Source organism: Coffea eugenioides, chromosome 8 (genome assembly GCF_003713205.1).
Source record: "Coffea eugenioides isolate CCC68of chromosome 8, Ceug_1.0, whole genome shotgun sequence".
NCBI classification, from domain to species: Eukaryota; Viridiplantae; Streptophyta; class Magnoliopsida; order Gentianales; family Rubiaceae; genus Coffea; species Coffea eugenioides.
Genome location: NC_040042.1, coordinates 46,016,396 through 46,039,783, shown reverse-complemented (window position 1 = coordinate 46,039,783; position 23,388 = coordinate 46,016,396). Strand labels below are relative to the sequence as shown.

The following is a 23,388-nucleotide window of genomic DNA, read 5'->3' as shown; positions in this document are numbered from 1 at the left end:
TTGATTTTGGCATTAGAAAACGAGGCTGACCATTATTGAATGGAAGGGGCCTCAATAAATAATTGCGTCCTTTTTAGGCTACTATTTGTAAATTACCCTACACCTTAAGGCACTACCAACCAAATTCCTGAAAAAAGGAGTACTGAGAGATGTATTTTGGAAGGGCCTAAAATTAAATAAATGATCCATTGAAGGCTTTCTATTGCTACTCACTGCACATTCGTGCCTGCATTTGCATTGCATTGCATTGCAGCCGTAAACATACTGACATCTGACGCGGGCTCTGCCTGCAATCACATGACTCTTTCTTCTGCAGCCAAACCACCTTACAAAGTTACCACAGTAATTTCAGTGTACTATACTACTATTATCATTTTTAACCCTCGTACCCTTTGCTTTGGCGCACTCTTTTTCCACCTCTATCTATCAATAATGGTTGGATTTGAGTCTTAAATTTGACAGCGAGAACATACTTACCAATCCTCTCCTAATAATTGGACTGATTCCAATAATTTTATATATACAATATAATTAATATTATTATTAGTTAAATATTATGATTGTTTTTGGTCTTTCTAAGCAATTATTAAATGGTTGGATTAAGGCACTTCTGAAAATCTATTTACCTAACTACGTAACATTTTACCACTTAGCTAATTCTGGTATTTTCATTCCAGCCACATATAGAAGTGATATAAAGAATGTTTTAATGATTATTTATTTCATTCCAGCCACATATAGGGTTGCAGTTTTGAAACTTCGATTTCGATTTTAATTCTGATTAAAGTTTCGGTTCCTTTTAATTACAGCTACTCAATTATAGTAATAAAATTGTAATTAAAAAAAAATGACAATGAGCTTTGAATGAAAAGAAAATATAGTCAAATGAATTTTACAAAATAAAATAAAACTTTCATGTTATTATTAGTAAAGGAAAAAAATAGTACATGGTAAAAAGAAAGATGAGACAGAATATATGAAAAAAAAATACCTCACACCATATTTAAAGAGCTAATTTGGTCTTTTTTCTTTTTTTTTTTTTTGGAAAATAAAAATGACTGTTCGAACTCAACCAAAATGGTCAATTTTAGCTTTAGTTCTAATTCATTATGAATCTAAATCGAAACATTTAACCAAGATTCCTGGCCTCGAATTTGATTCTCCAAATTCAATTTTGCTTCTGATTCAACAAATCATTGATCAGAGTGCTAAAATCTGAGTGCTAAATGAAAACTTCAGAGCTCAACTTTGGTTTAATTTTTCAATGAATTTGCTTTCAAATTATAGTAATGATATATGGTAAAACACTTCTTGTCAAATGCAAGTTCAAACTTTGATTACATAGTATAAACTTATTTTTTTTTCCCATCTAGTACGAGTTCTCATATTTGTAGGGCAAGTTATAACTTGTTAACAAAAGACTAGCAGTCAATTTGATTTGTTGTAATGTCAAATGAGTTGTGTTTAGATCTACTACAGAGTCTATTCGAGAATGAGCAGTGCATTACTCGAGTTCCAATTCGCTGAGTTTTTCAAAGTAACTTATTTTATATTATTTGAATTCAAGCTTCACCATGACCAAATACAATCAAGTTTAATCGAACTCGATTGAACTTAATCCATCTCATTCAAGTTCTCAAGATTGACGTTTTAGTAAATTATAAAATTAATCGATGCTGTTAAGGTATGTTATAATGCAATTGATCTCATTCATAATTTTATAATAAATAATTGAAATTTTATTATAAATACACTGGCCGATAAAATTCTTGAGTACTTGAGTTTTAATTTTTATATTCAAATTTAACTCAATTAATTTATCAAATAGCTCAAACTCAGCCATGTCGAGTTCGAACCAGGCTTTTCATGAAGTTACTTGCGAGTCCGAGTCTCTTAGATTGGTAAATTTACACCCATAAATTTGTGTTCATGTCGAAACCTATTCGAGGGATCCAATTTACATTGAACCAAGTCGTGTTCCAAACAAACAAACAAACAAACAAATGAAGTCCAATAGATTCTTCCCCGTTAGTCTTTGGTCCTTGGTGGCAAAGGTCTCACAACACTTTCAACATTCACGCCCGTCTTCTCCCTCTTTCCCGGTAAAAAAGGTTAATTAAAGCTTACCCTACAACCGTACTCCTCTCTTCAACCCCATACCATTTACCAGCACCCTTCCTTCCTCTGTCTCCTCAGTCCTCAGGCCCCTCTGCAGTATTCTGCCACACCCCTGCAACCCCTCCCCCCCTACTTAGTACCCACATTACACACTCTTTCTCTCTCATTTTCATTTTCTGTCTCCCAAAGCTCTTGATATTTTTTTTTTCTTTATCCTTTTTATCTCTATCTGTAATAGCTATTACAAAGTCTTGTTAACTAGCCGCAGAATAACAAAAACTTGTATACTGGCTTTACCAACAATGGAAGCATTTAGCTTACTCAAGTACTGGCGTGGTGGTGGTGCAGTTTTCAAATGTGACGGCCCTACTAACCTACGCGCTGCAGACTCCTCTTCCTCTTCTTCCGCCGCCACCACCACCATAGTCACCGCGGTCAGTCCTTTCTCCTCAGACTCCGACTCTGACGGCGGCGACGATGGTCCCTTCTTTGACTTGGAATTCACTCTTCCAGAAGAAGATGACGACAGTGACTCCGAGGAACAAATGAAGGACCACAGAGATTTGGTCCCGAATGTTGATGAACAAGTAGAAAATGTGAGTGAAAAGGTAAAGAGTGATGGAGGAGAAGTAGAAAATGACGAAGAAGAAGAAGAAGAAGAAGAAGAAGAAGAAGAAGGAGAGGAGATAAAATTCACGCTTTCCTCCAGCTCCAGCGGCGACTCTAACGATCCAAATGTCTCGCTTTCTCCTTCCGATGACTTGTTCTTCAAAGGCCGTCTCGTTCCCATAGATTCTTCCTCCATGATTCTCAACGCCGCCGAAGCTCTCCCAAAATTTCATCCAGTTTCCTCCATTTTAAAATCCGCTACCAAATTTCGCGTCCAGATGTTGAACTTCAACAAATCCAAGTCCAATTCCCGCGAAAACCACAAAAAATCCGAACCCCAGGAGAAACCGGAGAATCAAGAAAGAAAGCAACAGACTAGTAAACTCTTCACTGTCAAGTTGAAGGTTGAAGAAGTTCCTCTGGTTTCTCTGTTCACCAGAGATAATAGTTCCAAGGGAACAAACAGCAAGTCAATTAAGCGGAATGCTAGTAACGACGGCGTCGTTGAGAATACCACTGATTCGAATGGCCCTACAGATGAGAGGAAGTTTTCCAAAGATGTCATGCAAAAGTATCTGAAGAAAGTTAAGCCGCTCTATGTTCGCGTTTCAAAAAGGTATGGAGATAAGCTGAGATTTTCCGGGCAGTTGAGCTTTCCAAAGCCCGGAGCTGGTCCACCTCCGACGACGGCGGAGGTGAAGTCTCCGACGGAGAAACCCACTGCCATGAAAGGGAATGGCGGTGGTGAGGGGGGCGAGGTGGCGTGTGAAGTCGCGGGAGGGAGTAATGTAGTGAAGAGCACTCAGAAGCAGGGGAATTTACAGGCTGGGCTCCGCGTTGTCTGTAAGCATTTGGGCAAAAGTCGGTCGGCGTCGTCGTCGGTGGTGACGGCTCCGGCGGCGCCTGTAGCCTCGAATCGACGGGATGATTCCCTGTTGCAGCAACAGGATGGGATCCAAAGTGCCATCCTGCATTGCAAAAGATCTTTCAATGCTTCTAGAGGTAAACGAGAATTTACCCAGTAAATTGACAGTCATAGTAGTATTTCAGTTACATGCGTTCAAGGTTTTTTTTTAGTTTTCCAAATATGTGACTGAATAATCACCGGAAAAACAAACGGATATCAAAACTTGAGAAATTCTCAGAGGTGTAGGAGCTAAACCTCAAAAAGATGGTGTAATGTAGTAATGAATACTTATGTTCTTAATCATTTTAAACGATGACATGCATTGTAGAATTGGAGGCTTCGATTCTATCACGTTCAGTAAGCGATCCGTCACATGAGAAATCGGTGAGTTAGTAGTGAATCAACAGATTCTTGATCCCTTCTGTCCCTGTTCAGAGAGAAAGACAGAGAGATAGCCAGAGGGACATGCAATTGTAAGGAGACTCACCCCGTGATGGTTTACTTATTAGTAAATTCGTAGATTTATTTACAATTAATTGCTGTACTTGAGTAGGTTGTTTGTAAGTGCTTGATGGAGTAGTAGTAGCCGTAGATAAATATTAATTTATGTAAAGTGGTATCAAAACTTATTAATTAATGAAGTGAAAAGTAAGGAGTAGAGATGCCCTAGTTTGGTAGGCTGGTAGGGTAGGTCTTCTTTGATGTAAGCGACGGCATTGACTGGGAAATGAGTAATCAATTATCACCTCTGCTTCGTTTTGCTGTAAATATCTCAATTAATGTAAGTAATCAATTATTACTCCGGTATTTACTTGCAAAGTTGTGATGGGAAAGGAAGGGGTATGCTAGTAATATCACGTGTTAGAATTTTTCTGTATTTTGTAAGGATGGTCAGAAATTTGAGAGCACAATACTAGTGCTAGCTACATGTAATCAAGGACGAATTCAAGTGTTTGAACTGTGCTCTCAAATTTGGCACAGTTCATTTATTAGTAAAGGGTTTGATTTGATCTTTCCTGTTGAATTTCTTTGGAACAGCAAAATGATTTTGAAAAGCAGCACTTGGGATTTTTTTGTAGAGTTGAATTTTTGTAATTAACATTCTTTGAGGAAATGTTTGATTCACGTTAACAATGAAAAATGAGGAGGAAAATCGGAAAGTCCAGTTTCTTGGTGTTTGTTCATTATCGAACTCGCCGGTAAAGAAGAAAATGTCTTTTGGTCTCTCACTGGGGGAGTAGTTCAAGAAATTGGAGAAAGTACCTACAACAATAGCAGTGAGATTCTTCCTTTCCGCTTCACTTTTTCTTTTTACGCCTTTCCCTGTTCCTGTCCTGTCTTCCATTCAAAGAGGAGAAAATATACGATCGTGCGAGCTGCTGCAAGTGCAAACACGAAAGGTCGTAGAACTGGAAAAGGAACAGATTAGTGAGAAGATTGTGTGGGCGAGGATGAAACTTCAAGGACAAATATACGAAATTGTATATTGCGTCTTTACCTGACTAGTCCATTATTTACAGACCACGGACAAGTATAATTGGGACTTTTAATTATTATACTTGTTTACGTAATATAATGTACGGTGATATAATTTTATTATATTCATAATTTTATTCATGTACATCAAATCAATCCAACAGCATAGCAATGTTTTGAAAATTGAATCGGGTTAGCCGGCTCGACTTGTTGAATCGTGATCTGGCCATATTTTCGGTCCGATTCAATTATAAAACCAAAGAATTAATTGAACCGGTCAATAACTGGTTGAATCAGTCAAAATTGGGAGGTTTAATCGGTTTTTATTAAGTATTTATTTTTAAATTAAATATTTTAGTTTTATTCATAATTTTTAATATTAAAATGAATAAAAAATTATTAAACCTTTGAATCGAGATCGAATCGATTGAACCGATCGAATCGTAAATCGAAAGATTTTTCAGTTCGCTCTTCGGTTCAGGTTTAAAAACGTTGCAGCATAGCCGGGCCTACAAGCATATATCAAATTATAACATATGCAACGTTGCAACTACACCAAACACAGCCACGTCTGAAACTTTTAATGAGTCAAATATTCGTTTTCAAGTTTTGATCCTATATTATACGAATAGGGTTTAAGTCCAATTTGATTCACTTATTTGTATAAATACTTGAGTTCGAATTCGAAATCGACTAATTAAATTAAATGAGTCAAATTCAAACTTGAGCTCAAGATCGAATTTGAATTCGGAGATAATTTAATTATATTTTTAATATATAATGCGTTATTTAGAACAAGCTTAATTGTGTTTCTTGATTTAAAAAAACAAATAATATTAGACTAATTTATGTACAATTACTCCTTTTTAGTAAAATATAATATACATTTAATATAGTTATATATGTATCCATGAACTATTCGAATAAATTCGTATTAGACTTAATTATTAAATGAGTCTCATATTATATTTAAATTTGATTCATTTATTAAATAATTAAACTTTTTTCGAATTCAAACGAGTCCAAATTGGCTCTGTTTGTATTGTATATTATTTGAGATATTTTTACTATAATACTTTTTGTGATGTGATGTATGTAAGATAAAAAAGTAATTAGGAAGATAAAAAGGTGTGTTGAAAATTGTAATGATGATATAAACAAATAAAATTTGACAAATAATCCACTATCCAAACAAACCAACCTAGGTTGTTCAATTCCTTAAAAGGCTCTACCATTTCCCATATTTACTAAGCATGGTCCGCGACAGGACTCCATTCCTATTGGAACTCGTGAAGATACTTGATGTTGATACTTCCCTATTCCTATCTTGATGAAATGTACGTGGGAGATTCAATTTGTCTCCTTGTGGCGGGATTTGGTTTGGGGCTACTAAAGCAGTGAGAAAGCTTTGTCCCTCGCTCCTTTGACCATTAGCTTTGATATTCGCTACTGTAGTCTGGCATTATTGTAGTAGCAATGTAGCTTTATCCATCCGTTTATTTTTATTTTTATCAGATTTTTGAAGTTACTTAATTAAACTTAATCTCAAATTTAACCCTAAAAGCTGATAACTCTTGAGGTAAACTTGGGGACTTAACTATCCACCTGTCTACTTGACCGTTTATATATTAATGCAATTGTTCAAGGACCGGAAAGGTAGGGACTCGGATTAGATCATAAAGAAGAATCAGCTTGAAGTTGAAGGCCCTTGATTCAAAAGTGAGTTATTACCACTGAAGGACCTTGATTTCAATTCACTTTATCTAGGACTGTCAATGGAATCAAATCAATCTGATCTCGACTCGTTTGGCTTGAGAAAAAGTCCGATAAGTCCGACCTTTTATTGAGTCTGTCTAAATTTGAGTCTAAAAATTAAGTTCGAATTAAATATGAGTTAAGTTTGAATTTCATTAGACTCAAACCCAATATAGGTCCGACCCTTTAATTACCTATATATATATAATATTTATATTTTGATATTATGTATAATTATATATCCAAATATATTATTATTTAATACTAAATATATACAAATTATAAAACACAAAAATATATCTGAAAATTCTTCTACTAACTTTTCTTGAGACCAAAAATTAGTAATGCATAACTGAATATCTAACTTTTCTTATTGTTTGAGTAAATTTTTGTATTAGCATAATATTGGTTGATTTTTTTTTTGGTCTAGAAACACAAATCATCAAACATGTTTGGATTCAAATCACAAGGTGACAAAAAAGTCCAATATTTGAAAATGTATTGGTTTATGACCACATGTTTTATTACTATTTTTCATGTATTTTGAATGAATTAGATATAAATATTGTTGAAAATTTTTTGATTTATATACCTTTTAAAAACTATTACTTGTTCATATTTAGTTTTAATGTTGTAGTCTTGTAAATATTAAATTAATTTTACAACTTAATAGTTGTAGTAATTATATTAAGAAAATTAATGAGTAATAAGTGAGTTTGAACTAAATTCGAATAAGACTCGCAATTCAAATTTTATGTAAATTGAGTATGAGTTTCACATTTATTAATCTAAAAATCATATTTCAAAATCCAAAAATATTATAAATTAAATGAGTTGAATTCGATCCTATGAAAGTCGACTCATTGGATCCGATTGACAAGTCAAACTTTATCAAGAAAACAAATGATAAAAAAAATAAAAATAGAAGGGCAAGAGAAATTTTGCCTGGTCAAATCAATATGGATGTAGTACTAGGTTAAAATCTCTTCCAAAAGATGTGGTAGGTAAATTCAAGCGAGTTACTCCACCTACTTGACGAAACCCATATGACACGAAAAGCCGAAAGGAACCAAAGAAGAGCAGACACTAGACAGCAGAGCTCAGAGCACTGAATTGATGGGAGTGGTATTTTGCCTTGTTGGTGCGCGCGTGTTGGGGAGGGTTTCTGCGGGCCAAGGACCATGAGATATATACGTAATTAAGACTTGGATGGAAGCTCCAAACGCCTGGCTATCAACCCTTTCAAATTAAATCCCTTCAATGCCCAGAAATCATTCTCATGTACTACTAACATATTCACGGTCCCCCGGAAATGGGAGATCTCAAGGGTATTATATGTAGCTTAATCCGAGCTTAATCCGGGGTCCAGGTCGAGCATACAAATGCACTTCCCTAAAGTCTTAATGTCAAAATTTAGCATATTTTCCACTTTTAATTAATTCTATGAGTATTTGACTTTATTTTCTTTCTTTTTTTTTTTCTGACAAAAAAAATTTATGCAAAGAATGTTCTAAACAGATTTGATGAATCATGGCTCAAACTTCTTGGGCTGTTGGTACCACCAAGACATTTAAATCTTGGTGAGGGTGGGACTCCGACAATTTTTTCGTCGACTCCCTTTTCCGTTAGACTAAATTAAAGTAGATTATACAAGTATCATCGTTGCGTTAAAAAAAAATTCAGGTCTCAAAAGTCAAAACTGTAGGAGCTGATCATAAAAGTACAAATCCGCCACCCAAAGACAAAAGTGTTCCATATGCCCTTCGGGAGGGAAAAACCTTGCAAGTTCATGCATGGAAGGGATGTATATATATAATCATGTCCAAGAAAAGTGTGAAGCTGTAGTTGATATAAGATCATAAAAGCAGCGAAAAGAAAACTTGAAGGATTATTATAGTTTTGAGCATAAACCTCGCTCAGATTCATGAAACTGTTCCTTGTAATATATGGCCATAAATAGTGCAGTTTCTAATTTGGGAAACCTCGCGTGCCTTTTTTTAGGAGCCACCTTAAAACCCTTTTTTTTCATCTTCTCGATATGGTAAATTGGGAAACACGAAGAAGCTGAAAACTCAGTTAAACTTCATTTCTTTCAATAATTAAATCTTTTACATTTGGGTGCTTCTGGACTGAAGTACTATTTTGATTGAAGAGCCCAATAATACGTATATGCGTTATTCGCGTAGTGTTATTAAACCTACAGTCCATATATCAACACAATGGAACTATTTTACCACCCGAATTGGGCTAGTCTATGTCTGGACTCTAGACCAGTGACTAGTAAGTTGTTCCACGATCAATTTCGTGTCGTCCCAGGAGGATAATGGCTGCTTGTTGACTTGGTCTGGCACCCAACCCAATAGGCCTGAGAATTTTATTCAACCCACTATGAAATCGGGTAATTTAGATTAGTCGGCAGGTAAAATTTACTCACGCTATTTTAATTTGCAAGAGACTATGTAATTCATGTTGGACAAAAAATTAACGAAAAGACTTTTAATGTATTCGGCATAGGCAACCACCAGCCTTTGGACCGATAGCCACCATCAAAGTATTAAAACTTGATATATAGTACATTCTTGCCTCTCACCAATTGCCATATTAAAAAGTAATTTTGTTTAAAAAATTCAATCGGGTGCGTAGTGGATCCGTTTGATCTAGTGGTGGTTTAGTCCTCTCCGGATTACTCTTGGGCTTTCTTAGGTCTGTCCATTCCCTTTAGTGTAGAATAAATTAGATTATACAACAGTTATCATTTAAAAAAAAAAGAAAAAGAAAAAAAGTATTCTGCATCGGCCATAGCTAGTAGTCGTACAAATTCTCTAACCAGTCAAGAATATGATAGTATCAAAAAAATACTCAAGTAGCCATTATTGATATCATAAGCTATGTGTACATGCATATTTGCACGGATAAGATAAACATACAAATTCTTGACCAGAATGCTCTCAATTTTTGAATTTTACATGCCGGAATGCATATTCTTCATTCCATCCCTTGATGCAAGCATGGAATGATCTATCTATCTTTAGGATTCTACCAAATTAATTCTGAAACCATACACCCTCAAAAATATAAATATAAAATCCTAATTAATTAACCGGTACTCAATCTAGAAGGAAACATGTTTCTTGCAGTCCTGATCCCTCATGGACTGGCTGTGGATATCAACAGTCATAGTGCAATTCATTCTCACAACAACGTGCTTCTTAATGATGTTTAAAATGTTGACTTTACCACTTATTCTTGTGTAGCTACCCATAGGCAAAGCCCCTGCTTGCAGATCACTCCACAGCCGGTGCACATCCAGCAGTTGATCTGCCAGAATATCCACCGTGATATTCATATGCATCGTCCGCCTCGCCCTGGCATGCCCCGGCGGAGTCTTGGCTTCCCCAACCATCTTGCCACCATAGAAAAGATAAGTCGTCGAATTATCTAACTTGAAGGAGGCCACGTTCGGATTTTTCATCGAGACATCTGCTACAAGTGTCACGTTTGTCCCCAGACGAAAATTTGCCTCCATAGCAACATCCAATCCTTCGACCTTGACGGAGTTCATCTTCAAAACGGGTTTTTTAACGCGAAATACGGTGAAAGCAAGCACCAACATGGTCGCAGCTAGAATCAATATGAGGGCGGTAGAGATGCCACAGCATTTGATGCACCTCCTCCTGTTGTACTTTTTAGTCTCCATGGACTGAGCTTCAGCTCCTTCCTCTACGTGGATCCTGTGGGATGCCGGAGCCAAAGGCTTAGCCTGTTCTTTCTCGCCCATGGCAGATTTTCTGAAGTGGGTCGATCACAATTAGCTAGGTTGCTCGCTGAAAGTATGTACCAATTACCATAGCGGAATCTCTTATATAATTGAACAAATTTTCTGAGTAGAGCTTTTGCGAGGGTCTGGACCGTCTAACTCTTGGTAGACTCTTCAATTTCGTCCTAACCGCGGGCTCTGAGCATTGACTTTTGACTGCGGCAAACTTTTGGAAAATGGAAGAACTTTTGGACTCCGGCAATGCAGTTGGACGACACGTTTACGCGCACATGTAAGTCAAAGAAACATTCAATTTCTTGGGCGCATTATTCTATCTTTCTTTCTTGTAGAAGTCTTTAAGTCAATTGTAACATTCCCTTTATTTCATTTTGATAATCTTATTTTTTTTATTTTAAATTATAATTCACGTTCCAGTTTAAAAATATAGTTAATTTTTAATTTTTTTTAATATATTCTTATTTAATACACTCTCTCCATTTGATTTTGATAGGTTTAATTTGTTTCATACAACTTAAACAAAGGATTATTTAACTTTATTGAAAGAATAAATTTAGTTTACTATTTTCTGAGTAGAGCTTTTGCGAGGGTCTGGACCATCTAAACTCTTCGTAGACTCTTGAATTTGGTCCTAACTGCGTACTCTGAGCATTGAATTTTGACTAGAAACATTCAATTTCTTTGGGCGTATTATTCCATCTTTTTTTTCTTCTAGAAGTCTTTGAAGTCAATTGTAATATTCCCTTTGTATAGAGACAAGCCACTGCAATTAGAACAAAACGATATATTGTTAGGGTTATTATCTCTTTACCTCCTAACTTTATCTTTTAATCACTTAACCCCCACGAGTAATTCAATTTTTATTCTTTAAATTATAGTGATACAATGGCTTTAATCCTTAAAATTATTTTCTTGGCATTTTTGCCTCATTGTTAATCTAATTAGTATAGTCAAAAAATTTTAAATGTATTTACCTTTTTTTATATATAATTAAAAATAAAAAAGTTGGAGTGATTTTTCTTCCTTTTTTTCACTTTAAAAGATCCAAAAACATAAAAATAAAGGGGTTTTCTCAAATTTCCTTTTTCACACTTATTAATATTAGGAAAAGAAAAAGAGATAGGAAAGAAAGATACAGAAAATTAGGTTTTGCAAAGAAAGAAAATAAAGAAGAGTCTAACATTATCATATTACTTTAAAATTATCGGGATGAGGATTGGAATTGAATGGTAAACAAAAAAAATAAAATAATTTTAAAATAATAAAAATATTTAACTATTATACGAATAGGGTTTAAGTCCGATTCGAATATTAAATTGCTTGAATTTGATTCACTTATTTGTACAAATACTTGAGTTCGAATTCGAAATCGACTAATTAAATTAAATGAGCCAAATTCAAACTTGAGCTCAAGATTGAATTTGAATTCGGAGATAATTTAATTATATTTTAATATATAATGCATTATTTAGAATAAGCTTAATTGTGTTTCTTGATTTAAAAAAACAAATAATATTAGGCTAATTTATGTACAATTACTCCTTTTTAGTAAAATATAATATACATTTAATATATTTATATATGTATTCATGAACTATTCGAGTAAATTCGTATTAGACGTAATTATTAAATAAGTCTCGTATTATATTTAAATTTGATTCATTTATTAAATAATTAAACTTTTTTCGAATTCAAACGAGTCCAAATTGGCTCTGTTTGTATTGTATATTATTTGAGATATTTTTACTATAATACTTTTTGTGATGTGATGTATGTAAGATAAAAAAGTAATTAGGAAGATAAAAAGGTGTGTTGAAAATTGTAATGATGATATAAACAAATAAAATTTGACAAATAATCCACTATCCAAACAAACCAACCTAGGTTGTTCAATTCCTTAAAAGGCTCTACCATTTCCCATATTTACTAAGCATGGTCCGCGACAGGACTCCATTCCTATTGGAACTCGTGAAGATACTTGATGTTGATACTTCCCTATTCCTATCTTGATGAAATGTACGTGGGAGATTCAATTTGTCTCCTTGTGGCGGGATTTGGTTTGGGGCTACTAAAGCAGTGAGAAAGCTTTGTCCCTCGCTCCTTTGACCATTAGCTTTGATATTCGCTACTGTAGTCTGGCATTATTGTAGTAGCAATGTAGCTTTATCCATCCGTTTATTTTTATTTTTATCAGATTTTTGAAGTTACTTAATTAAACTTAATCTCAAATTTAATCCTAAAAGCTGATAACTCTTGAGGTAAACTTGGGGACTTAACTATCCACCTGTCTACTTGACCGTTTATATATTAATGCAATTGTTCAAGGACCGGAAAGGTAGGGACTCGGATTAGATCATAAAGAAGAATCAGCTTGAAGTTGAAGGCCCTTGATTCAAAAGTGAGTTATTACCACTGAAGGACCTTGATTTCAATTCACTTTATCTAGGACTGTCAATGGAATCAAATCAATCTGATCTCGACTCGTTTGGCTTGAGAAAAAGTCCGATAAGTCCGACCTTTTATTGAGTCTGTCTAAATTTGAGTCTAAAAATTAAGTTCGAATTAAATATGAGTTAAGTTTGAATTTCATTAGACTCAAACCCAATATAGGTCCGACCCTTTAATTACCTATATATATATAATATTTATATTTTGATATTATGTATAATTATATATCCAAATATATTATTACTTAATACTAAATATATATAAATTATAAAACACAAATATATATCTGAAAACTCTTCTACTAACTTTTCTTGAGACCCAATATTAGTAATGCATAATTGAATATCTAACTTTTCTTATTGTTTGAGTAAATTTTTGTGTTAGCATAATATTGGTTGATTTTTTTTTTGGTCTAGAAACACAAATCATCAAACATGTTTGAATTCAAATCACAAGGTTACAAAAAAGTCCAACATTCGAAAATGTATTGGTTTATGACCGCATGTTTTATTACTATTTTTCATGTATTTTGAATGAATTAAATATAAATATTGTTGAAATTTTTTTGATTTATATACCTTTTAAAAACTATTACTTGTTCATGTTTAGTTTTAATGTTGTAGTCTTGTAAATATTAAATTAATTTTACAACTTAATAGTTATAGTAATTATATTAAGAAAATTAATGAGTAATAAGTGAGTTTGAACTAAACTCGAATAAGACTCGCAATCCAAATATTACGTAAGTTGAGTATGAGTTTCACATTTATTAATCTAAAAATCATATTTCGAAATCCAAAAATATTACAAATTAAATGAGTTGAATTCGATCTTATGAAAGCCGACTCATTGGACCCGATTGACAAGTCGAACTTTATCAAGAAAACAAATGATAAAAAAAATAAAAATAGAAGGGCAAGAGAAATTTTGCCTGGTCAAATCAATATGGATGTAGTACTTGGTTAAAATCTCTTCCAAAAGATGTGGTACGTAAATTCAAGCGGGTTTATTCACCTACTTGACGAAACCCATATGACACGAAAAGCCGAAAGGAACCTAAGAAGAGCAGACAGCAGAGCTCAGAGCACTGAATTGATGGGAGTGGTATTTTGCCTTGTTGGTGCGCGAGTGTTGGGGGGAGGGTTTCTGCGGGCCAAGGATCAGTTGGGATCCTCTATGTCACTATTCAGCATTAAATTCAGTGTCAATCGCACTTATCACGTGATGATAGAAGAAATTTAAATAAATAATACATGATAAATTAAATAAATAAGACACAATTGATATAAATATAAAAGTGACACTGAATTACTACTGAAAAAGTGACACTGAAAATCCCGTGTGAATCGGGATCCAGGTCGGGCATACAAATGCACTTTTCTAAAGTCTTAATGTCAAAATTTAGCATATTTTCCACTTTTAATTAATTCTATGAGTATTTGACTTTATTTTCTTTTTTTTTGACAAAAAAAATTTACACAGAATGTTCTAAACAGATTTGATGAATCATGGCCCAAACTTCTTGGGCTGTTGGTACCACCAAGACATTTAAATCTTGGTGGGGGTGGGACTCCGACAATTTTTTCGTCGACTCCCTTTTCCCTTAGACTAAATTAAAGTAGATTATACAAATATTATGGTTGAAATGAAAAAAAATTCAGGTCTCAAAAGTCAAAACTGTAGGAGCTGATCATAAAAGTACAAATCCGCCACCCAAAGACAAAAGTGTTCCATATGCCCTTCGGGAGGGAAAAACCTTGCAAGTTCATGCATGGAAGGGATGTATATATATAATCATGTCCAAGAAAAGTGTGAAGCTGTAGTTGATATAAGATCATAAAAGCAGCGAAAAGAAAACTTGAAGGATTATTATAGTTTTGAGCATAAACCTCGCTCAGATTCATGAAACTGTTCCTTGTAATATATGGCCATAAATAGTGCAGTTTCTAATTTGGGAAACCTCGCGTGCCTTTTTTTAGGAGCCACCTTCAAACCCTTTTTTTTTCATCTTCTCGATATGTTTTCTGTTTGGATCTCCTGTTTTTGGAGTGTTTTTTAAAAACTAGTTTTTCAAAAATAATAAAAGTTACAACAAAGTACTCTAAAAGATAATCTAAAAATTAGTTTAAATTTTTTTAAAATTTTACCAAATATCTCATAATAAAGTGCCAATAAAAAATATTTCAAAATATTTTCTAAAAATATTTTAAAATATACTCTAAAAACTCTGCTACAACAAAGTTTTTCAAAAACACCCCTAAAAACAGCTAATCCAAATGGAGTTAAAATTGGGAAACACGAAGAAGCTGCAAACTCAGTTATCTGTTTGGATTGTAAATTATTTGAGATATTTTTACTGTAGCACTTTTTGTGATGTGATGTATGTGAGATAAAAATGTAATTGGGAAGATAAAAAGGTGTGTTGGAAATTGTAATGGTGATGTAAACAATTAAATTTTGGCAAATAAACCTCTATCCAAACAAACCAGCGCATTTCTTTCAATAATTAAATCTTGGGTTAAAAACAAAAAACCCCCCTGTGATAAGCCTAATATACAGAAAAGCCCCCCATGGTTTCAAAATATACAACACGACCCCTCATGCTTTGAACTAAATTGTAAAGGTGACGGAATCCGTTAAACTTAACGGAAATTGTCAAAATGACCAAAATACCCTTACATAATTAAACAAAAGACAGCTCAAAAAAATCATTTGTTTTATTTTTTAAGTAGAGAGAATTGAGAGTTAAGGGGTAGAATAGGTATATTTGATAAAAATTAGGTATAAAAAAATTTTTTTAGGTTCCAATAAGTCATTTCCGTTAAGTTTAACGGATTCCGTCACCTTTACAATTTAGTTCAAAGCATGAGGGGTCGTGTTGTATATTTTGAAACCATGGGGGGCTTTTCTGTGTATTAGGCTTATCACAGGGGGCTTTTTTATTTTTAACCCTTAAATCTTTTACATTTGGGTGCTTCTAGACTGAACTACTATTTTGATTGAAGAGTACATTTCCCATTCTTTGCGAAAAGCCCAATAATACGTATATGCGTTATTAGGTGGCCTCGCGTAGTGTTATTAAACCTACAGTCCATGTATCAACACAATCGAACTATTTTACCACCCGAATTGGGCTAGTCTATGTCTGGACTCTAGACCAGTGACTAGTAAGTTGTTCCACGATCAATTTCGTGTCGTCCCAGGAGGATAATGGCTGCTTGTTGACTTGGTCTGGCACCCAACCCAATAGGCCTAAGAATTTTATTCAACCCACTATGAAATCGGGTAATTTAGATTAGTCGGCAGGTAAAATTTTATTTCAATTTGCAAGAGACTATATTCACGTTGGACAAAAAATTAACGAAAAGGCTTTTAATGGAGTCGGCATAGGCAACCACCATCCTTTGGATCGGTAGCCACCACCAAAGCATTAAAGTTTGATATATAGTGTATTCTTGCCTCTCACCAATTGCCATATTAAAAAGTAATTTTGTTTAAAAAATTCAAGCGGATGCATAGTGGATCTGTTTGATCTAGTGGTGGTTTAGTCCTCTCCAGATTACTCTTGGGCTTTCTTAGGTCTGTCCCCTCCCTTAGTGTAGAATAGATTAGATTATACAACATTTATCATTTCTAGAAAAAAAGAAAAAAGAAAAAAAGTATTCTGCATCGGCCATAGCTAGTAGTCGTACAAAGTCTCTAACCAGTCAAGTATATGATAGTATCAAAAAAATACTCAAGTAACCATTATTGATATCATAAGCTATGTGTTAAAGTTTTGTACATGCATATTTGCACGGATAAGATAAACATACAAATTCTTGACCAGAATGCTCTCAATTTTTGAATTTTACATGACGGAATGCATATTCTTCATTCCATCCCTTGATGCAAGCATGGAATGATCTATCTATCTTTAGGATTCTACCAAATTAATTCTCAAAACCATACACCCTCAATAATATAAATATAAAATCCTAATTAATTAACCGGTACTCAATCTAGAAGGAAACATGTTTCTTGCAGTCCTGATCCCTCATGGACTGGCTGTGGATATCAACTGTCATAGTGCAATTCATTCTCACAACAACGTGCTTCTTAATGATGTTTAAAATGTTGACTTTACCACTTATTCTTGTGTAGCTACCCATAGGCAAAGCCCCTGCTTGCAGATCACTCCACAGCCGGTGCACATCCAGCAGTTGATCTGCCAGAATATCCACCGTGATATTCATATGCATCGTCCGCCTCGCCCTGGCATGCCCCGGCGGAGTCTTGGCTTCCCCAACCATCTTGCCACCATAGAAAAGATAAGTCGTCGAATTATCTAACTTGAAGGAGGCCACGTTCGGATTTTTCATCGAGACATCTGCTACAAGTGTCACGTTTGTCCCCAGACGAAAATTTGCCTCCATAGCAACATCCAATCCTTCGACCTTGACGGAGTTCATCTTCAAAACGGGTTTTTTAACGCGAAATACGGTGAAAGCAAGCACCAACATGGTCGCAGCTAGAATCAATATGAGGGCGGTAGAGATGCCACAGCATTTGATGCACCTCCTCCTGTTGTACTTTTTAGTCTCCATGGACTGAGCTTCAGCTCCTTCCTCTACGTGGATCCTGTGGGATGCCGGAGCCAAAGGCTTAGCCTGTTCTTTCTCGCCCATGGCAGATTTTCTGAAGTGGGTCGATCACAATTAGCTAGGTTGCTCGCTGAAAGTATGTACCAATTACCATAACTGAATCTCTTATATAATTGAACAAATTTTCTGAGTAGAGCTTTTGCGAGGGTCTGGACCATCTAACTCTTGGTAGACTCTTCAATTTCGTCCCAACCGCGTGCTCTGAGCATTGACTTTTGACTGCGGCAAACTTTTGGAAAATGGAAGAACTTTTGGACTCCGGCAATGCAGTTGGACGACACGTTTACGCGCACATGTAAGTCAAAGAAACATTCAATTTCTTGGGCGCATTATTCTATCTTTCTTTCTTGTAGAAGTCTTTAAGTCAATTGTAACATTCCTTTGTTTCATTTTGATAATTTTATTTTTTATTTTTTATTTATTTTAAATTATAATTCACATTTCAGTTCAAAAATATAGTTAATTTTTAACTTTTTTAAATATATTCTTATTTAATACACTCTCTCAATTTGATTTTGATAGGTTTAATTTTTTTCATACAACTTAAACTAACGTTAGCTAACTATTGGAAGAATAAATTTAGTTTACTATTTTCTGAGTAGAGCTTATGCGAGGGTCTGGACCGTCTAAACTCTTCGTAGACTCTTGAATTTGGTCCTAACTGCGTACTCGAGCATTGAATTTTGACTGCGGCAATGCAGTTGGACGACACATGTATGCTCTCGCGTTGAAGCATTCAATTTCTTTGGGTGTATTACTCCATCTTTTTTTTCTTCTAGAAGTCTTTGAAGTCAATTGTAATATTCCCTTTGTATAGAGACAAGCCACTGCAATTAGAACAAAACGATATATTGTTAGGGTTATTATCACTTTACCTCCTAACTTTATCTTTTAATCACTTAACCCCCATGAGTAATTCAATTTAATATGTTAAAGAAATTTTGGACAAAAAATATCCTTTTATTCTTTAAATTATAGTGATACAATGGCTTTAATCCTTAAAATTATTTTCTAGGCATTTTTGCCTCATTGTTAATCTAACTAGTATAGTCAAAAAATTTTAAATATATTTACCTTTTTTTATATATAATTAAAAATAAAAAAATTGGAGTGATTTTTCTTCCTTTTTTTCACTTTAAAAGATCCAAAAACATAAAAATAAAAGGGTTTTCTCAAATTTCTTTTTTCACACTTATTAATATTAGGAAAAGAAAAAGAGATAGGAAAGAAAGATACAGAAAATTAGGTTTTGCAAAGAAAGAAAATAAAGAAGAGTCTAACATTATCGTATTACTTTAAAATTATCGGGATGAGGATTGGAATTGAATGGTAAACAAAAAAAATAAAATAATTTTAAAATAATAAAAATATTTAACTCTTTCTTATTTGTATTTAAAAAAAAAAAAGAATTGAGCTCTCTCTCTCCACCCCCCAATCTTTCTTTATTTTTAATATTAATAAGATTGCCAAGAAGAAAGAGATTAATACTTTAACTTTTTTTTCTTGATACTAAAAAGGAGAAGAGTCATTCTAAATTTTTTTATTATTTTTATTATACAAAGAGGAGAGTACTTTCTTCTAAAGTTTTTTAAGTTGTTAAGTTGGTTTAATGATCGGATAAATTGCCTAAAAAATAATTCTATGGGGTAAATTGATAATGAGACCCATAATTAAAACGATAATAATTTTAAAAGCTAAACATGTCTTTTCACATTGATTGACAAATTCCGCTAATTTTGACTATTAGTCTTGGGGGTAAAGTGACTATAATGTAACGTTAAGGGGGAAATTGATAGTGCCATTGAACGTTAATGTGGTAAAGTGATTTTGGTAATATTGTCATTGATTGGAGTTAAATTAGACAAACTTGCAAAGCTAGGGTGTAAAGTGTCCATAATTAAAAGTTTAGGGTGCAAGGTATTCAAAATTAAAGTTTAGAGTGCAAATTAAAAAAGTGGTACAAGTTTAGGAATGCAAAATAGAATTAGTCCATTTTAAATTTATAGTCTCAAGACTTCCTTCTACAAGGAAAGCCCGAATTTGCAGCACTAAAATTCAAACAGATGCAAATTGACAAGCGCAGTGAGTTTGTTCCCAGAAGTTGTAAGTTCAATTTACCTGTTTATTCAACATTTAATCAATGTTTAACCATGATATCAACGACAATATACTAATACGCTTCATAAAAATGGACACTGACTGTAGGACGGTTTTTTTTTTTTTTTTAACGTAGACTCATCATTCGTATTTACATCTGTTGGGGAATTAATTCCAGTAAATAAATAATATAATCCTCTGCAGATATACCTTGCCAGTCTGCTACAGAGTAACTTTTCTCTTGCAGTCCTGATGTTTAATGGTATAACTAGTAACATTAACAATCATGCTGCAATTTGTCCTTACAACAACACCCCTTTTTATAAGGTTAAAAATTTTCACCCTGCCACTGATTCTGGTGTAGCTACTCATTGGCAGTATCCCTGCAAGATAATCAGCCTGCAGCCGGGAAACATTCAGGAATTTGGCAAGCAGAATATCCATAGTCACATTCAACCTGAGAGTCCGACCAGCCTTGGCAGTTGCTCCTGGTGTCTTAGCTCCTCCGATGATGTTCCCATCATAGTAAAGAATGGTTGATGCATTGTTGTATTTGAAGGAGGCAATTGTTATGGTACAGAAACCAGAGGAACCAGAATTGGCATGAAGCAGAATAAATCAAGCTTAATGAGATGGAATCAGTCAACAATGAATCAATGAAATAGTGAGCGAATGAACTTCAGCTTTCATTAATTGAATTCTGGTAACGTATTACAAGAACAGAGATAATGGATTTAGCTAAGAAGGTGGAAGAATTTGAAGGAAGATTTGGGAGGGAAAATTGAGGAAATGCTCCTCAGCAAATTCAGATGAATCTGGACGAATGATTTTCAAAAACCTCCTCACAACGAAGCAGAGATGCCTGCTTATAAAGGTATCAATTTCTAACAAACTCCTAACTACACCAATAAGAATCAAACACGTGGCCTTCTTTTATTTAGCTCGCTCCATGACAAAGCCTCCCCCTTAAACAATCCTTGTCCTCAAGGATGTCAAACAAAGTTCCAGGCTTCCAAACAAAGTCTTCAGATTGATATTTGGCAGTTCGCAGCAAGCAAGTAGTATAAGAAAATGGCAAAGCTTGCTGATTCTTCTGAGATTGATCTTCCATAAGCACGTGCAAAAGAAGTTCAGCCGCCAATTTTTTGCATAGCAGGGCTTTGAGCATTTCGAACTTCTCCAGGTAGTCAGCTACTGAACCTGTCTGCATCAGTTTGTTGAATTCCTCTATAGCTTCTTCAGGGAAGCCATCTCCAAATCTCTCACAAAGTGCATTGCAGAGTTCTTCCCAATGAATAACCTTCCTGCCAGAAAACGTGCCGTGGAACCATATATCTGCTTTGTCTCTGAGATAAAGTTCTGCAACTTCAGCTCTCGTTTCTTCCTCTATTCCATTGATTTTGAAATACTTGTTGGCTTTGCTGATCCACTCCTTTGGGTTCTCTCCAGTGAAGGTTGGTAGATCCACCTTAGGAAATCTGGTGAATATTTTGCTCTCCTTAGCCTCAGACTTATCCATAACTCCCTTCTGCGCCTCCCTTCTCCTGCCATCTTCCTTATATCCTGAATCAGACTCTGAGCTGCTGCTCTCTACCTCCCTTCCTTTGTCATTCAGCTTTGCTAACATTTGTGCCATCATGTTCATCATACCTTCGTATTTCTGATCCAGGTTTTTGAGAGCCTTTTCAGTGTTCTCCTGCCTGTGTTCCATGATCCTCACAGCTTGTTCCAGTCCATCACTTCTGTTAGCAAAAGTTCTAACTACACTTCCTAGTTCAGTTATCTCTTTCCTCATCTCATCTTGATTTTTAGTCATTTCTCCCAATGGCTCGTAGCTAGCTCTGATACCACTGTTATGGTACAGAAACCAGAGGAACCAGAATTGGCATGAAGCAGAATAAATCAAGCTTAATGAGATGGAATCAGTCAACAATGAATCAATGAAATAGTGAGCGAATGAACTTCAGCTTTCATTAATTGAATTCTGGTAACGTATTACAAGAACAGAGATAATGGATTTAGCTAAGAAGGTGGAAGAATCTGAAGGAAGATTTGGGAGGGAAAATTGAGGAAATGCTCCTCAGCAAATTCAGATGAATCTGGACGAATGATTTTCAAAAACCTCCTCACAACGAAGCAGAGATGCCTGCTTATAAAGGTATCAATTTCTAACAAACTCCTAACTACACCAATAAGAATCAAACACGTGGCCTTCTTTTATTTAGCTCGCTCCATGACAGCAATATTTGGATTTTTCACTGAGACATCGGCTATGATGGACAAATTTGTGTTAGGCCTAATATCAGTCCAGTTGACACGATCCAACCCATCAATCTGGAGCGAGTTCACTCTTAGTTTTGGACATCTAGCACCAAAAACGGTGAAGATTAGCACACAGACAACCACCACTAGAATCAAAATCAGGGCGGTGACGCAGCCACAGCACATGACGTACTTCTGGTGGCGGCGATGACGCTTATATTCCACGGTGAGGCCATCATCATCTATGTTGTTCCAGTAAGGGGCTGCGGCTGGGGACAGAGGTTCAACTTCAACTTGCTGGTTCCTAGGCATTGATAAAATGTACAGCTAACTGGGAATTAGAGCAGTTCAGCTGTTACATGAAAGGGTGGTTTGAAGAGGTGGGGGTATATATCTAGTTTGCACAGATTTTGGACGTTCGAAGCTTAATTGACTCCTGATTGAGACCTTTATGCTATCGGCTAAAAACTTTGATGTTAAACAATCGTAATATTTTCAACATCATCTCCTTACTCATTTAAAATTCGGGCGTAAAGTTGGACTTGTACGGTGGAATTCCTTCAAGAGCAGGAAGGAATTGCACAACAACGTATGAATCAACAAGTAACAGAATCTCGTACATATTTTGGCATTCTACCATTGCGCAACGAGGAAGCGGAATTATACCAGGCAAAAAAGAAGTATACCAAACGAGGAAAGCAACTTTGTTGTATTAATGTTGACTAAGGAGAAGCACAAATTCTTTATATCACTCCATGAAGACGCATAAAAACGTCATGATAAGCTGCTGAAGCGGTCCTCCCCCCCCTCTTGTCCGATCCTCGTCCTTGGCCTATTTTCATTAACTGATTTGCATAGGACGATACCAGTTGTCCTAATGTTAATGAAACTAAATCTATATCGGTTGGTCAATACTAACTAAATCAATTAATAAAGATCTTGACCACTCATCCATTGCTTATTAGTTGTTTTTAGCTAGAAGCCTAAATTTTTTTTAACACCTGAAGAAAGATTTTTCCCAGGAGAGTGCAGCTAAGATTAATAAGAATTGAATTGGATGATAAAATGAAAGAGATCGTAAATAGGAAATCTTCTTCTCAGAGTTGAAACGAAATGGGCTCTTTTCGTGCATGAGGGGGGTTTCCACGTTTGACCGGCTTCTCTCAAATGAAATGACAACATCCAGAGCTTGGGCTTACGAAGACAATCAGACAAGCAACTGTGGAAAAACAATAGAGTTCTGATTGCTCGACAAGATATCTTGGTTGCCCGAGCTCCCTAACTAATTGTACTGCAGA

The 23,388-nt window shown here is 35.0% G+C and overlaps 3 protein-coding genes across 3 annotated transcripts; 1 reads left to right on the top strand and 2 right to left on the bottom strand.

The window, feature by feature from the left end:
- Positions 1–2,314: 2,314 nt before the first annotated feature.
- Positions 2,315–4,284, top strand: LOC113781533 (probable membrane-associated kinase regulator 2). The gene is made up of 2 exons (XM_027327489.1): positions 2,315–3,729; positions 3,963–4,284. Exons 1-2 carry the CDS (start codon positions 2,421–2,423, stop codon positions 4,025–4,027), a joined length of 1,374 nt encoding a protein of 457 aa, XP_027183290.1. The 5' UTR covers positions 2,315–2,420; the 3' UTR covers positions 4,028–4,284.
- Positions 4,285–9,977: 5,693 nt separating this feature from the next.
- LOC113780908 lies at positions 9,978–10,643 on the bottom strand. The gene has a single exon (XM_027326691.1). It carries the CDS (start codon positions 10,641–10,643, stop codon positions 9,978–9,980), a length of 666 nt encoding a protein of 221 aa, XP_027182492.1.
- A 6,178-nt stretch (positions 10,644–16,821) lies between these two features.
- On the bottom strand, positions 16,822–17,828 carry LOC113780938. Its single transcript, XM_027326726.1, has one exon. The coding sequence runs from the start codon at positions 17,753–17,755 to the stop codon at positions 17,090–17,092; it is 666 nt and encodes a 221-aa protein (XP_027182527.1). The 5' UTR covers positions 17,756–17,828; the 3' UTR covers positions 16,822–17,089.
- Between the last annotated feature and the right edge of the window lie 5,560 nt (positions 17,829–23,388).